General features: G+C 39.2%; 1 protein-coding gene across 1 annotated transcript in view; it reads left to right on the plus strand.

The window, feature by feature from the left end:
- The window catches only part of LOC124550730, a 96,507-nt gene extending 79,447 nt beyond the window's left edge, over positions 1–17,060 (plus strand). Inside the window, exon 7 of the mRNA XM_047125451.1 lies at positions 16,998–17,060. Within this exon, the coding sequence (XP_046981407.1) occupies positions 16,998–17,060 (63 nt within the window). The remainder of the gene's footprint in view (positions 1–16,997) is intronic.
- Positions 17,061–18,336: the final 1,276 nt, after the last annotated feature.

Raw genomic sequence — 18,336 nt, forward strand, 5'->3', positions numbered from 1 at the left:
ATTACGTTCTGATCTTGAACACAATAGTGCTTAGGTACCACATGTGATCTATACACCGATGCCACATTTTCAAACTGTTTATAACAATAACCCACACTAAAAGAACTGTTTTGTTGAGATGTTTAATGTATTGTGGCACTTCGAGTACATAGTTTCATAATATGCAAGGATAACTTCATAATACATGAAACACGATTGTAAACACAGTACAACATGGCCAAAGACGATAATGGAACAAGCTTCCTCACAGATAGGAACGTTGGATATCTTGAAAATGTTATCTTTGCACCAAAATAGAATTATTTATCAAAATACATAAAGATAAGTACAAAACACATACAGTTTGTGTATTGTAGTACGTAGGTATAATTACAGAGCTCTTGTTACAAATTACACTTCTGTCTTTACACCAAAATGAGATTACTTATCAGAAATTAGTTATCAAAATATACAAAGATTTAGAATGTAAAACACAAACGCCACACATTCACTACTGCTGTAAGTTACTGTTCTGTAGCACTAAAAATCCATATGGCAAGGATAGTGGCACTGTTAATCTCAATAAGTGCTTAAGTAGCACTTGAACATATCCATGAGCTAGTTTGATCTTCATACCACACATTAAAGAAACCAAAGTTGTCTGTCTTATTCATCAAAATATGTAATGATTTGTTCTATACCACTGCAAAATACATGTAGCACTATTGTTAATCTAACTTGTACTTACGCTTGTCAACAGGAAAAGGTTTATCTTTGTGCCGAAGTAAACAATGTTATTCTCAGGTCCAAACTGTATGCATTATTGGTCAAAAACTCGTCTTAGGATGCCTATAACTGATGCCATATTCCCCTATACTTTATGGTGACCATATCTTGGGGTACTGACATTATCTTGCAGTACACAATGTTTCATCTTCTGCTGATAATGCAGTGTAGACTACATGTACGTCGCCATGTCACAGCAAAATTCTAAAAAAAGTGCTCCATACATCGAAATGTTACGGCCAAACCATAACAAATCATCTCATACGTCACCATGTCCGGGAAAAATTGTAACGATTTGCTCCATACATCACCATATTACAAAAAAATCGTAAGAAGTTACCGCATGCATCACCATGTTAAAGCAAAATACGAGGGCTGGAACATAAATAGTGGCAACTATTTTTTCACAACGGATGCAAAAGAGTTACACCTGTTACACCTGTTAGTGTCCTTGAAAGTAGTCACCAGCGTTGTGTAGAACCCGTTGCCAGCGATGTAGAGCAGCCACAGCTTGCGCTGTATGCGCAACGCGCACATGTGAATAAACGAACTTATTACTCGGAGTATTTATAAACGTGTAACGCACTTGGCTCTGGTGGTATGCCTGGTGTGGTATAGTTTAGTTCAATGAGTATTCCTTGGTCTGTTACATCACATACACTATGTGATAAAAAGTGTCCGAACACCCTCAAAAACATACGTTTTTCATATTAGGTGCATTTTGCTGCCAACTACTGCCACGTACTCCATATCTGCGACCTCAGTAGTCATTAGACATCGTCAGAGAGCAGAATAGGGCGCTCCGCGGATCTCACGGACTTCGAACGTGGTCAGGCAACTGGGTATCACTTGTGTCATAGATCTGTACGCGAGATCTCCACAGTCCTAAACGTCCCTAGGTCCACTGTTTCCGATGTGATAGTGAAGTGGTAACGTGAAGGGACACGTACAGCACAAAAGCGTAGAGGTCGACCTCGTCTGTTGACTGACAGAGACCGCCGACGGTTGAAGAGGGTCGAAATGAAGAATAGGCAGACATCTATCCAGACCGTCACACAAGAATTCCAAACTGCATCAGATCCACAATTAGGCGGGAGATGAGAAAACCTGAGTTTCATGGTCGAGCGGATGCTGATAAGCCACACATAACACCTTACGCTTGGTGTAAGAAGATTAGTGGAAAAACGTTGTGTGGAGTGACGAATAACGGTACACAATGTGGCGATCCGAGGGCAGGGTGTGAACATCGCGAATACCTGGTGAACGTCATATGCCAGCGTGCGTAGTGCCAACAGTAAAATTCGGAGGCGGTCGTGTTGTGGTGTGGTCGTGTTTTTCATGGAGGGGGCTTGCACCCCTTGTTGTTTGGCGTGGCACCATCGCAGCACAGGCCTACACTGATGTTTTAAGCACCATCTTGCTTCCCACTGTTGAAGAGAAATTCGGGGATGGCGATTGTATCTTTCAACAAATGAAGCACCTGACAAACTGCTGATTGGCTTCTGCCTCGGGTTCTTCGGCCGACGTTCTTCTAATGATTTTACTGTCGTTTCGCCAGCACGAGTGGCTGGCATTGTCAAAGCTTCACCCCCCATTGCCGGTGGTGAACTGCATACTGGCATACTGCATACAGGCACTCGTGCTGGCGAAACGACAGTAAAATCATTAGATGAACGTCGGCCGAAGAACCCGAGACAGAAGCCTATAGGCAGTTTGTCAACAAGTGGCCACGAAAGCCTTAACAATTTTGAATCAAGCATCTGCTCATAATGCGCAGCCTGTGGCTTAGTGGTTACGCGACAATAACATCTCTGGAATTGACTGGCTTGCACAGAGTCCTGAATCTACCGAACACCTTTGGGATGTTTTGGTTCACCGACTTCGTGCCAGCGAACTTTGCAGTCACCTTACCGGGTAATGGAAAACTAAAACTCTCTTGTAAATGGTGCAAAATAATTGATGACGTACTGTGCGCCTGTAATGGAGGAAACAACCAAAATATTGACCACATGCTTTTAGACTGCAGTAATTTTACGACAGAGAGGACACTATCAGAAAGTAAATAACTGAAAAGCGTGAACGACGGCCGATCAATAAACCAGACTTAGTTCGTAAATTCATACTTTCACAACTTTTGTAATTCAATAAGATTCTCAGTGGTATTGATGCTCTTTGGTACCAATTGTAATTTCATACATATCTTTAAAACCCTGAATGTATGCTAGATGGCTAACAGATTGGGAGTCATAAGATGAAGATCTGTACAAGCAAATATAATTTGACATTTCGGTAAACTGATAACCGGCCGTGGGCTTTTCGCTATCAGCATAGAAAGTTTCAGGATAGTAACAAAGTACGACAGCCGCCCGATGTGTCTGAGCGGTTCTAGGCGCTACTGTCCGGAACCGCGCGACCGCTACGGTCGCAGGCTCGAATCCTGCCTCGGGCATGGATGTGTGTGATGTCCTTAGGTTAGTTAGGGTTAAGTAGTTCTAAGTTCCAGGAGACTGATGACCTCAGATGTTAAGTCACATAGTACTCAGAGCCATTTGAACCAAGTAAACTGATAAGTCTTGATGTAATCTTATTTTGTATTTGTATGAGCTGAGTTGTCTTATTTTTGTTAATCTAAAATTCACAGATGTGGTATTACAATGTAATGTAACATGTGAAATAAATAAATAAGATGGTAAGATGAAAAGATAAGCGTTTCATAGCAAGAGCTTAAAAAAGGGCGACAGAATCTACAGTTTGCAACACAGGTGTCCCAGAAGGAATGGTCATAATTCACATACTTTCCTCAGAGTGTTGGGCTGCGAACTCAGTGTGAGGTATTGTGTTATACTGCTGGAATATGGCATGCAATTCAAAAGGCGTTGTGGTGTGCACTGCAGTGTGGGCTGTTATGTTATACTGCTGGAATTTACACACATTCTACAAGATGGTATGGTGCGAACTGCATTGTGGGTAACTGCATTATACTGCTGGATTATGCCACACATTCCATGAGGGGGCGTGGTGCGAACCGCAGTTTGGGCTATTGCGTTATTGTGCTGGAATATGCCATACATCCCTCAAGGAGTTATGAAGTGAACTGCAGTATGGAATATCGTGTTAAACATTCTTCAAGCCGTTGCAGTGCGAACTGCTGTGTGAGGTATGTATCAGTTATGGATTTGAAAATAAAACTCATCGTTTGTACTGTTGTCCTAGAAAAGAAAAGAAGTGGAATACGCGTAATTTGAACATAGTTTTTCTTGTAGCATTGTGAATGCAATTCAGTCATGTTTCATGTTGCACAATGCCTAATGAGTTTTACATCACAAGTTGACCTGTGATATAATTAAAGCTACATGACTGCTCTGCAAGTCGCACTTGCTTGCAGGTGTTGGAATTATATCTATTCCGTTCCATTGTCGAAAATCACGTGGAAGGAGTGACCACCTAAATCATTCTTGCGAACCCTGATTTCTCTTATTACACTATTATTGTCCCTCCTTGCTGCATAAGTGTTTGTCGGAAAAGTATTTTGACATTGGAAACAGAAAGTGGTTGACTGAAATTTCATACAAAGATTTATAGGCAAAGATAAATGCCTTCATTTTTTTGTCACTACCATGCCAGTACTCTTACCATATCTGTGACTCTCTCTTCCCTATGTAGTGGTAGCACAAAACTACCAAATTATGCAATAAATTGGAGAGGTTCTTCGAAGTTACAGCATTCGTTTTCTTTATTACTTGGTAACTAGTTAGGAGCCTAAGCTTATTAGTGAATCATCCACTAAGCTACGCAATAATAACCATTAATACAGCCACATGACTCTTTATTCTAGTTAAACACATTTTGTAAAGTAGTGTAGGAAAGAAATTCATTCACCCCATACGTTTTTTCGCACCCCTGACTGAAAACGTGATTTCTTGTCAGAAGGGTAACACTATTTATTTGCAAATGGAAGCTTATCAAGCAGAATCTAAGTTACATTTGACGTTCCCCAATGACATTTGACTGACCCTTTCCTATTTTTGATATTTATAAATAATTTAGGAACATCTGAGCAACACTCTTAGATATCTTACATTAAACTCCTTCTTTCAAAATTTGTTTAATTCTACACACGATCAAAACGAACTGCAAAATATTGACAGCATATCCAAAGGTGTGAGGAAACAAGGATTCTAAAATGCATACCCTAAGAGCTATGAACACTTGTTCAGTAGAAGATGAACGATATAGCTCCTCAGGTATATATTTCAGAGCCCATGTTTAACAAACTTATTTTCATGTTTTGGTCCATACTACCACCACTGAAAACTGTCTACCCTACAATTCTCCCCAAAAAAGTCATGATACACAAATGTGGAATTTATTTATATTTTATTAAGACCGGTTTCGGCCATGAACCATGTTCATGGTCCTGTATGAAATACGAAACAAAAATCGTTTCAATTGCAGGAAGGAAATGACCTACAAGGTCACGAGATTATTTCGAGTGTAACAACAGAAAAATTACTTACATCGAAAAATTAATCTGCAGCTAACATTACATGTAAATACTAAAAGTATCGTTCACTTCCAACATTACAAGTATGATATCACTGTGAAGAGCAACAAACTGAAGAGAACCAAAACGATACAGTAGAGGGCCAAAACTTATAGTAAACAACACGAAGATTAAGGACTACAAAGGTAATACATTTGTAGCCAGGACGAAGATAACACTAATCATACATCTCGCAACAAAACTGTATTCCAGGCAAAAATCTTGAAGAAAACAAAGTAATAAAAATTGAAATTATATTACGTAAGTGTTTTTTTACGCACGATATCAACATTCTTTAACGTAAAGACTAAAGGGGCCCATCTTTACAATAAAATATAAACTTCTCAGAATTAGGTAGCCGGCCGGTGTGGCTGAGCGGTTCTAGGCGCTTCAGTGTGGAACCGCGCGATCGCTACGGTCGCAGGTTCGAATCCTGCCTCGGGTATAGATGTGTGTGATGTCCTTAGTTAGTTTTAAGTAGTTCTAAGTTCTAGGGGACTGATGACCTCAGTCCCATAGTGCTCAGGGCCATTTGAACCATTTAGAATTAGGTAAATAACATACTGCAAATATCCAATCCGTGCCCACATATATTTCTTAAAGGTATTATTTCAGTTTACGTATTTTTATGGAAAAATGTACCATCCAGCAACACAGAAATTATTAAATCCAATATCTGATACGTTTACAGAAAGGTTATCAGAAACTGGCATTGTCAAATTCATGAAAAACTATGAGAACAGATGGGAACCGGTAGTGGGATATCCCATGGCATAATTAGGATCAAATCCTTCAGAAGTGATATACTAATAGCATACCAAATCAACAGTATAAGTTCACAAAATCATAAGTGAGAACTTTCAAGGATACAAAGGATTGTCATAATGTTTCTGTCAAGAGTGCCTTAACAACGATGTCTTTTTCACAAAAAAAATTACGAAAATGAAGCACAAATACAATTTGCTAAGTGTAAAATATAAAAATAATAGCTTAGGATAACATAGAGTGTAATTAATTATTTCATGCTGACATGCAACGCTAGAAATTAGCAAACCTACACATAGAGCAATAAAATTTAAGTACCCTCAATCACCATATTTGTCACTTAAACAAAAGTCAACATACCTACATCTAAGGCAATCAGAGAATATTACGTTCATTAATTTATGAGGATCAATAGTAAGGTATGACCATTTAAGGGGTTAACCGAGTGAGAACCAGCATCACAAGCATATTAGCTGTGGTATACTTCATAACACATCATCAACTAAAATGCTTCCAGAATGAGATTTTCACTCTTCAGCGGAGTGTGCGCTGACATGAAACTTCCTGGCAGATTAAAACTGTGTGCCCGACCGAGACTCGAACTCGGGACCTTTGCCTTTCGCCGGCAAGTGCTTTACCAACTGAGCTACAGAAGCACGACTCACGCTCGGTACTCACAGCTTTACTTCTTGCAGTACCTCGTCTCCTACCTTCCAAACTTTACAGAAGCTCTCCTGCGAACCTTGCAGAACTAGCACTCCTGAAAGAAAGGATATTGCGGAGACATGGCTTAGCCACAGCCTGGGGGATGTTTCCAGAATGAGATTTTCACTCTGCAGCGGAGTGTGCGCTGATATGAAACTTCCTGGCAGATTAAAACTGTGTGCCCGACCGAGACTCGAACTCGGGACCTTTGCCTTTCGCGGGCAAGTACTCTACCAACTGAGCTACCGAAGCACGACTCACGCCCGGTACTCACAGGAGACGAGGTACTGGCAGAAGTAAAGCTGTGAGTACCGGGCGTGAGTCGTGCTTCGGTAGCTCAGTTGGTAGAGCACTTGCCCGCGAAATGCAAAGGTCCCGAGTTCGAGTCTCGGTCGGGCACACAGTTTTAATCTGCCAGGAAGTTTCAACTAAAATGCTGTTACATTCGAAATAATCTTGTGAGCTCTTAGGCCATTTCCTTCGTATATTTGACACGATTTTTCTTTTGTGTTTCGTACAGTGCTGTGAACACAGTTTATGTCAGAAACCTGTCAGAATAAAATATAAATAAAATCAGAATTGGTGTGTCATGGATTTTATAAAGTATTTACGAGCCAATAAGTACCTTAAAAAGATATTTAGTAGCCCGCATCTCGTGGTCGTGCGGTAGCGTTCTCGCTTCCCACGCCCGGGTTCCCGGGTTCGATTCCCGGCGGGGTCAGGGATTTTCTCTGCCTCGTGATGGCTGGGTGTTGTGTGCTGTGCTTAGGTTAGTTAGGTTTAAGTAGTTCTAAGTTCTAGGGGACTGATGACCATAGATGTTAAGTCCCATAGTGCTCAGAGCCATTTGAACCATTTTTTTGATATTTAGGCTAAAATCTTTGTTAAAATAGTAAAGGTATATGTATTCCACTGTCAGAGGTACCAGAAAGATTTTCACTTATAACTCTTGACCCAATCGTTTTGGGACCAGGGTCTGTTACCTCAAAGACTGAAACATGTCCTCTTCTCCACCATTCCTGGAAGTCACAAAAATCATCACAGAATGTCCTTGAATACTATGTTTTCGACAAACAAGTGGTGGCAACAGCTCGTGATATTAAGGCAGTTTCACAGGATATTAACACGGTCGCTCTTTGTGAACTGCCATGTCTTTATAAAAATGTTACTCGATTCTGTAAGTTATTGAAGGAATTATTCCGGTGCACTAAGTCAAAAACATTCACTAGTTGGGGTGAATAGACAGTTGCGTTTCACCTGAATGCTTTTGGCCGGCCGCAGTGGCCGAGCGGTTCTAGACGCTACAGTCTGGAACCGCGCGACCGCTATGGTCGCAGGTTCGAATCCTGCCTCGGTCATGTGTGTGGTGCCCTTAGGTTAGTTAGGTTTAAGTAGTTCTAAGTTCTAGGGGACTGATGACCTCAAAAGTTAAGTTCCATAGTGCTCAGAGCCATTTGAACCATTTGAAGAACGCCTTTTCTTAATTCTTGTCAGATGTGTGTCAACAGACTTTTCTTCAAGGTATCTATGACCATACGTTCCAAAATCCTACAATAAATAGATTTTAATGAGATAGGTTTATAATTTTGTGGATTGCTTGTTTGTTAAAGTTTTCTGCATAACATTTCGATCTTAACATATGTGTCTTTCGTTGAGAGGAAGTTTTTATACGACTGCTAAAAATGGAGACGTCATATTATTTCGGAAAGCAACCTAATTGTTGTACAGTCTAGAGCAAAAGACAGTCCTGTATAAAATAATCGAAGGGGATCTGCTTTTAAATTACTAGTATTCATCTTCGCAGTTGCTCTTGATTCAATTTGTGGATTATTTACTTCAACATCTTCGATCGAAGAAATATATAAATATGTGATACGTAGACGACACTAACGGAGTCAAAACCTTACGACGTGAATGCCACAAATTATTTAGCTTTATTGCTCAGCTGTAATTCTACTACGCTTGCCACATTTTCTAGCATGCGAGAAATGGTTCACGTAATGCACCAATACCAACTTTTACCACGGGCTGATATGACTGAAAAGAACGTTTAGAACCAATTACTGGACACATGAATCTCACAATTTTTAGTTTTCTTAAAAACTTTTTGCTCATACTTGTGAGTCTACATCACATCGACACGGATACTCTGCTAATCACATTGAAGTGCCTGGCAGAGGGTTCATCGAACCACCTTCACAATTCTCTATTATTCCAATCTCGTTTAGTGCGCGGAAAGAATGAGCACCTATATCTTTCCGTACGAGCTCTGATTTCCCATATTTTATCGTGGTGATCGTTCCTCCCTATGTAGGTCGGTGTCAAAAAAATATTTTCGCGTTCTTAGGTGAAAGTTGGTGATTGGAATTTCGTGAGAAGATTCCGTCGCAACGAAAAACGCCTTTCTTTTAATGATGTCCAGCCCAAATCTTGTATCATTTCTGTGACACTTTCTCCCATATTTCGCGATAATACAAAACATGCTGCCTTTCTTTGAACTTTTTCGACGTATTCCATCAGTCGTATCTGGTAAGGACTCTATACCGCGCAGCAGTATTCTAAAAGAGGACGGGCAAGCGTAGGGTATGCACTCTCCTTAGTAGGTCTGTTACATTTTCTAAGTGTCCTGCCAATAAAACGCAGTCTTTGGTTAGCCTTCCCCACAATTTTCTATGTGTTCCTTCAAATTTACGTTTTTATCCTGCTTCCGCCTATCCTGATTTAGGCTTACCGTGGTTTCCCTAAATCGCTCCAGGCAAATGCCGGGATGGTTCCTTTGAAAGGGCACGCTCGACTTCCTTCCCCGTCCTTCCCTAATCCAATCCATCCAATTTCAGCTGTTGGTAATTGTAATACCTAGGTACTTAGTTGAATTTACGGCTTTTAGATTAGACTGATTTATCGTGTAACCGAAGTTTAACGAGTTTCTTCTAGTACTCATGTGGATGACCTCACACTTTTCGTTATTTAAGGTCAACTGCCACTTTTCGCAGCATTTCGATATTTCTTCTAAATCGTTTTGCAGTTTGTTTTTATCTTCTGATGATTTTACTAGTCGATAAACGACAGCGTCATCTGCAAAGAACCGAAGGCGGCTGCTCAAATTGTTTCCCAAATCGTTTAGTATAGATAAGGAAGAGGAAAGAGCTTATAACACTGCCCTGGGGAACGCCAGAAATCACTTCTGTTCTACTCGATGACTTTCCGTCAATTACTACAAACTGTGACCTCTCTGACAGGAAACCATAAATCCAGTCACATAACTGAGACGATATTCCATAAGCACGCAATTTCACTAAGATACCATGATATTGTCCTAGTGGGGAAGCAGCGTTCCAGATCCTGACAGCGTAACGCAGCTGATACACTCGGAACATTTTCCTCTGACACACTAAGGACGACCCTGACATTACTCAGTAAGTGATAAGCTTTGAAGGTTTGCAGATCGGATTGCTTCTTCGAAGCGACTCTGCCTCCTAGTGGTTGTGCGATTTATTTCCTCTTCGCTGTCTCCTCTTTTGTTTCTCGAAAGGTTCGACAGTCTCAAACACGCTTACGCTTTTTCGCCCAACAACATTAACAGGAGGACATGAAACGTATTCCCACCTGTATAATGGAATGACGACTGTAAAAATTTGTGTCGGCCCGGCACTCGAACCTGGATTTTCCGCTTATCGCGAGCGGTCGCCTTACCATTAGGCTACCCGCGCACTGCTCCGTGCCAGACCCCAAACTTCCATATGTCATATGCATTAACAGAAAGGGTGGAAGACGCCTGCAGTTACTTCAGTCGAGATAACGTGCTGCGCCCTACCTACCGAAATACCCTTAGTGCAAACTTAATTTGAAAGAACTATGATTGCACTTTAGTTAATTAGCTTTTTCTGGAGATTACATCACAAATGTTTGAAGCGAAGATGACCTATCTAAAGCTCATCGTCATCATAAGATCTTCTTCCCATTGGAAGGTTCCTAACACCGCTGCTGTCCGTTCCAAACCAACTGCTTCGTTTCATGGTATCTTCCTCTTTTCGCTTCATCCTTCCTCATCCTTCGTCCTTCTTCAACCTTCTTCCTATTTTCTCCTGTCCTGCCACTGTACGTTTGACAGGCTGTTTCCTTACAGTGTGTCCTACCCGTTCAGCTTTCCTTTTCTTAACTGTATTTAAGAGAGTTCTTGACTCCTTTGCCATTTCCAGTACTTTAGTGTTCTACAATTTATCCACGCATTTTATTTTCTCTCTTCTACTCCAAAATCGCGTCTCAAATGCTTCAGTTTTTAATTTATTTATCGTTTTCGATGTCCAACAGCCGTACACAAAAGCACTCCACATGAAGCATTTAATCAACAAATTTCTTTACCACTAATTTCAGTTTGCTGCAATAACAAGCATAACTTTTGCTTCCAATCTTGCCTTGCCACTACAATGGAAATGATGCTCTTACACACAGCTGGTTTGATTCATACTTAACAAATAGAGTGCAAAATGTTGTGCAGAATAATTCAGTGTTGGAAGGATAGAAAATTTTTGTGATTGGGGGACAGCACAAAGGGAATCCCACAGGGTTCAATTTTGGATGCAGTCCTACTTCTTATATATGTGAATGACCTTCCACTTAACATTTACCAAATGCAATGGGTACTCTTTGTAGACTTTTCTTTACCCCTAAACCCAGTTTGATGCATAATAAACATATTTTTTTCTTCAAACCTTGCCTTGCCACTACAATGGAACTGATGTTTTTATACATAATTGGTTTGAATCGTACTTAACAAACAGAAAGCGAAATGTTGTGCACAATAATACCAACAATGTTGAAACAATAGAAAATTTTAGTGATTGAGGAGCCAGCACAAAGGGAATCCCACAGAGTTCAATTTTGGATACACTCCTATATTTTATAAATGTGAATGACTTTCCACTTAACATTCAACAGACAGAATTGATACTATTTGCAGACGATACTAGTGTTATAATAAGTGTCATTGGAGAGAAAGCAACAGAAGTGGTGTAAATGATATTTTGCAAGGAATTATCAAGTGTTTCTCCATAAAGTTTCAAAAAAAGAAAAAGACACACATTGCATTAAGTTCTGCACAGCGAATAGCTTTATACAAAAAATTGTAGAACAGTAAATAGCTTAGAATGCCCCAAGTTCTTTGGTGAAAACTTGAACTGGAATAAGCGTATTATTGAGCTTCTCAAATAACTAAGTTCAGCTACTTTTCCTCATCGTATGATTGTTAATCTTGGAAACAAATGAGGAAAGCTCCTACCATATTTTGCATTTTCCCACTGAGTGATGCGTTATGGAACAATTTTCTGCACTAGCCCATCACTTATAGATAAGGCATTGATTTTACAACAGCAAACGGTAAGAATAATATGTGGTGTTATTCTACCTACATTATTTAGGTACCTCTTCAAGAAGGAAGGCATTTTAACTGCGCAATCACAGTACATATATTCGCTAAAATATATTCGCTATTCGTCAAAAATAATCCACCACAATTTGAGAAGGTGATTGATGTCGATACCTACAGCACTAGAGGGTGAAACAGCTTTTATTATACGTTTTTTTTGTTCCTAACCCAGTATCATAAAATGTCTTTCTGGAAACAAAGCAGGTTTTAAATCTAACTTAAAATCATTTCTGTTGGTCAACTCCTTCTATTCAACTGACGAATTTATACTTAAAAACTGGTAGCCAGTTAAAAAATAAATAAAATAAAACGTGTTTTATGTGTAGTTGAATGAGATGTACTGAAAAAATAATGTGTTCATTAATGTTAACACTAATCATGTATATATAGCCCGTAAAGTGACTCGTTCTACATGATTTCGATAAGAGTTTCGTTCAAATGATGTATGGAAGATTTAACTGACTAAACCTTGAAATTGTTCATTCTTCACTCATCCGGTTATCAGTTGGCATGCTCCTGTAATATCTGTACTGTGAAAGCAGTTTAATTTGACTTTCTGTTGCTTTAAGTTTTATGCCTTCTTCCTCGTGTACTCTCTTCTCCCTTAATCACACATGTTTCCACATTGTGGTAACATAAGTTAATATTCGAAAGAATGAAAGTAGTTGGAAAATGAATAAATTAACTTAACTACTGGATAAAAAAAAATCTCCTGCAGATAATTTAATAATCCTGTACTGTATTACCTAACTAGGGTAGATTTGTTAAGGGTAGATATGAAGCTTGATAATCATTTCTCGCTCTGTAAGCCATGAAGTATAACAGGAAAATGTCAAAGTCTTGTGTTTAGAGAGTATTATCAGATGACATCACTTCGTCGTGTCATAAAGTTCCAACATAAGTAATTCCCACACCAGGAAAATGTCAGTATTTCAATTACATACGTGATGATATTTGCCAAAGTTTTATCAGCGTCCGGGAGTTTCCCGATTCCCACTGAAATTGCAGGTCATAATGCCGCTGATATCGTTGCAAGAGAAAATTTTGAGTTGGACGCTTTTTTGTGGTGCAATATAGATTACGAGCAACAGCCAATAAATAATTGATGTGTGATGGCTTACGTGCATGGTAGGTTCATATTAGCGTTACAGGGCCGCACGTAGCAGGTTCCTTACAAACAAGCAAAAGAGTAAATGCAATTCTAGGGAGCTGGACTACTTTTAACAACACAATTTGCTGCCATCGGTTGTCATAGTGATGTAAAACACGCAGTGTGGTTACAAGAGTGGTCATACTGCTGTAGCGAAGCTTATCTTTTATTTTTTAATAAAAACTTAAACACCTAGATGGTAAATTAGCATTTCTGCTAGCTAATCAGCCACAGATTGAGCGGTAACCTACGTTGCAGTACGTAATTTCAGCAACAAAATTTAAGGAAAAGTCTTATAGACTTTGCCAAAATCGTAAACCGAATTCCTAATTTTTCTCTTCTGTAGATTATTCTTTTTTATGTTATTAACCAAACATCTTAGAGGCAAATTACGTAGCATAAAAAAAAGTCGCATTGAGTATACAGTGATCTAAGGTTTGAAATTTTTAAAATTCAAAACAGTCTTTTAAAGCAATATTTTTGCTTTACTTTATGACCGGCTTAGATTTGTGAGAGTATCATCAGATGCGTCTGTCTTTTTAAACTAGAAAACAAAACATAAAATAACTTTCAGAAAAAGTCGGTAGCGTCAAAAGACTTAAAAAAGTCACGAAACTAAAAGATACACAAATGATTCATAGTGTATGATCAACGTCGGTACACCTGTCATTGTCAAACTCTTAACGCCATCTTTGTCAAGGCGAATACTCTTTCAGTAACCAATGGTGAAAACAGTTACAAACAGAAATTATGAATGGGGAAAGAACTGCAAAAGCAGCCGATTAATCTGCAGCTCTCTGGATGGAAAATATCTTTTCATTACCGTACTCGATTGAAGGAAACATAAAATAGCTTCTTCTCATCGAATTACATTCTACTGAAGCACCACATCTCAGAAGCTTCTATTCTCTTCTTGTCTGATGACCTATTTCTCATTCATGTTCCAATTCCCTACAGGCCTACACTCCAGGCAAATACTTTCAGAAAATAGTCCCTGACATCGAAATTTACGTTGCATGGTAACGTATTTACAATTTTAAGAAAGGTTTTTAATTGATATTGGCAGTTTGCAATTTATATCCTCTCTACTTCAGCCATCATTAGTTATTTTGCTGTCCAAAGAGCAAAACCCATCTCCTATTATTAGTGTCTCATTTCTTAATCTAATTTCTATTTCTCTCAGCATCACTTGATTTCATCCAACTGCGGTTCATTTCCCTTGTCTTACTTTGGTGATATTCACAACGTCTACGCAATACGCTATCCATTCCATTCAACTTACATTTCAAATCCTTTGCGATCTCCGAGAATTGGAAGGTGCCCTGTCGGTAGAGAAAATTCTGCAGTGGAACAATCCTCCGCGAAATTACGTTACGAAATGCGAATGAATCAAAGTCGCGTCAAGAAGGCACATTCCAATGGCGATGGGATTTTCTTTGTGTCCTATAATAGGCATTAACACCACCTGCAATCAACTCGTCGTACTCTGAAAATAATAAAACGTACCATTAATAGTGGCCATCGATGAAAGAAACATATGATAAAGTTTCACGCCCACATCTTTTGGCTGTTTGCCGTCATTGTTTAATGACACTCGACCATGAAAGTTTAACAAACTTCCTACACCGAAACAGTGTAGGAATTAAAGTAGCCAGAATTCCAGAGATTAATTAACAAAATAAAACACATAAAGCTCGAATCATTTGTGGAAGGAAAAGTTCCTCTCGAACCTTTTGAAAAGGGTCTCTGTGAAGATAAATATTAAATCTACTGCAGGAAATATTATTTCATATAAGGTACAGGGTATGTCATCTGATCACAAATTATTTCGTAAGGGATAGTACAAGAAACTTACATATTTCCTCTGCAAAGGCCCGGAAGAGAAAGAGAAGTGAGTGGCGAAGAAATAATTAAAGGTAAATCATTAGCTTTAAAAAACAAGATAACGTGGAAGATGGGAAACTTCTCACGTTAGACGTATTAATAATATACATTCCTGCTTTGTAAACGTTGGACTACGGTATTTTTATTTTTTTGACTTTGAATATCGTGTTTTCAGAAAAAAGAAAATTTTGTCACATAAGATCGTTTTGTGATAAAAAGTAAAGAATTACAGTATCATCGGTAAATCTCGAAGATTTTATTTCTCCCCCGTGAATTTTAATTCCTTTCTAAATTTGTTTTTGGTTTCATTGACTGCTTGCCCAACGTTCAGATCGAATGACATTGCGGACAGGCTGCACACCTATTTCACTCCATTCTCTACCAGTGCCCCCTTTTCACGTCTTCGAACTGTTTATAACTGTACAAGTTGTAGATAGCGTTTGGCTCGCTGAAAACTTTAGAATTATTAGTATCACATTTCGGATGAAAGAAGACAAATAATCAATTACATTAACTGTAAGATAAGGAAAGTTTAGAATCAATGCAAGTCAGCAGTCTTCACTTTGGACAGTTAATGTTAAGGTCGTAAAAAAGCTACGGTTTGTGCAGCCAGCAATGGAGAGATGCATGTCAGTTATTATTGGGATTTACAAGGAAGCAAACGAATGAACAGGGAACGGGTCGGAGAGGAAAACGTAATTGTGAGCGTAATGAAAGTGATACGGAAGTGGATGGATGTCATGATATGAGGGCCTCTAAGGCACTTCTACTAAATGAGACTTCAGTTTATAATGCAATCACAACGCAAATCTTGTCTAATACTTTACATGTTGCGTAAAATGTGCTTCTGGTAGAGAAAGTCACAAATAACGTGCGCCGTCGATGATTCAATTAGCAGATTAGACGTCGTACGAACTGCTGTATCTGACGTAGCACCTGTATTGCCTTCTATACCTCACCTTTTCGTAATTATGGAGGTTTGCTCATCCGAGCGTACGTAAGGCAGTACTGCATTAAGCTTTGCTTCAACATGATAAACGTTTGTAATAGGATACGAAGAAAATAGTATGTACTAGAAAAGCAGACAAGTATAAGTTAACCTACTTCCTGGCAAATACTAGCAATAAACTACTTTACTCTAGCGTATAGTTAATTACTTTACTCAGTAATGAAACGTGTTTATTACACTATGTAGTGCATTAATCAGTATGACATGAGGTGGCCCTAAACCGTAGTTATGTTCAACAATACTTTTAAAATCGCTATCGCATATTTCTTGTAACTGTCAGTAACGTCAGTTTTATTCACTGTATAATGATGAAGCTCTGCATTGCGCTGATCATGGCTTGCATAGAGGGACCGCGACTCTGTCATTGCTTAGATAAGGTACTTCAACCCAAACTTTTAAGGTTGCATAAATCTGAAAAGCAGATTGCTGAAGTTTTACACAAACTATCACTGGTGATCAATAAATACCCTCCAAGTGATTCACAGTTCATGTTACACATCTGTAGAGGTTATAGAGGGGACTTAGTAAATGAAGCTGTACACAGTAAACCATATCCTGAAAAGTCATTCAACGACGCTACAGTGCGTCAAAGTTATAGGCACCGGCGCCTGTAAATGTATATCTGCACAGGGTTACAAACATTATTATATTTTATTATCTACATACATAATTAAGCTTACGTGGAACCCTCAAAGCGTAACTTCTACTCGCACTTGTCTGGTATTTTCCTTAACGATTTGTTTTGTTTCAGGTGCTCAGTCATACTCAAGAACTGACTACACCTCAGGAAAAAGCCAAATGCGTGGCGCGGTAAGCGGAAACGAAATCACCCTCTGATGTCCAAAGAAATTTCTTACGTAAATTTCAAAGGGAGTTAAGACGATTAGGCCAGAACATGATGGTGTAAACCGTCAGATTAGGCAGAAAACGCACATGAAATGGTAGAAGAGATCAGAGAGACCTTCAAAAGAAGCCCATCAACATCAATTCGTCGAGAATCTCGAGTGCTAAATATCCCTCACACAACAGTTCGCAAGGTGCTGCACGAACGATTTCGTATGCAAACTTACGAAGTTCAAATTGTACAAATATTGAAGCGGAACGAATTGCACCTTCGCCATGAATTTGCTACTGATTTGTTGGACTGGATGGGCCAAAACCGCAGCTATCTAGGAAACGTCGTCTTCTCTGAGGAAGTGAGGAGGTTAATTGGCACATCATTCGCATCACGGGTTCGTAAAACGCCGGCTGTTTTCGGGTACATGTCAGAGACAGTGAAGAGATGAGTATGGGGTGTGTGTTGATGAAATGCAGCACTACTGGACCATTTTTGTTAATCGAGTAAACAGGAACAGTAATCGTTTATCAGGACAAGCTCGAGCACTTTGCTGTCCCTCAGTTTCTTCCCCTTCAGCCGAACGTCATCTTTCGGTAAGACAGTCCACCACCGGAATGTAATTTATATGGTCGTGACTTTCAGAACCGAACATTTCCACTCTGATGGATGTAGGGAGTTGTGGTGTGTCGTGGTAGATTGGTATTGTATAATTTTGGGCAAGACTACAAAAAAGCCAGTTACTTATCATTAGCGTAACATGAGGTTCTATTTAATCGCTGCTTCTCCCGGCTAATAATCTTTATTTTGTTAAAGAAATCTCGACCTGAGATAGTGTAGGAATGTTGTCAGTCAGGCAGTGTAAATGGCACTAAGTTCGTGCACAAAAGTGATGTTATAGGACCAGCAAACAAGCTACATGCACATTAAATAATCTCAACAATACAAGAGTAAGGATTTTTAGCAATCTTTGGTACTGTTTGCGTGCTTTCAAACAATAAGAAAATGAATGATGGTGTGGCCCCTAACTACGTACCCTCCAACTCAATGTTGAAATACTAAAAGTTTTGGCTGGTTTCGTTGTCCAGGGGCTGCGATACCTAGCTGCCGCATTTCAGGCCAAATACTGCTGAGTCGACAGTATACGATAAGAACACACACACGAATCGAATGGTCGAAGGTTTCTATCACTCGGCAGTTGCAAATTATGAATGTAACATATAAATTTACAAATGAAAGATTGCAATTAAATAAA

This window comes from Schistocerca americana, chromosome 9, assembly GCF_021461395.2.
Source record: "Schistocerca americana isolate TAMUIC-IGC-003095 chromosome 9, iqSchAmer2.1, whole genome shotgun sequence".
Classification (NCBI taxonomy): Eukaryota; Metazoa; Arthropoda; class Insecta; order Orthoptera; family Acrididae; genus Schistocerca; species Schistocerca americana.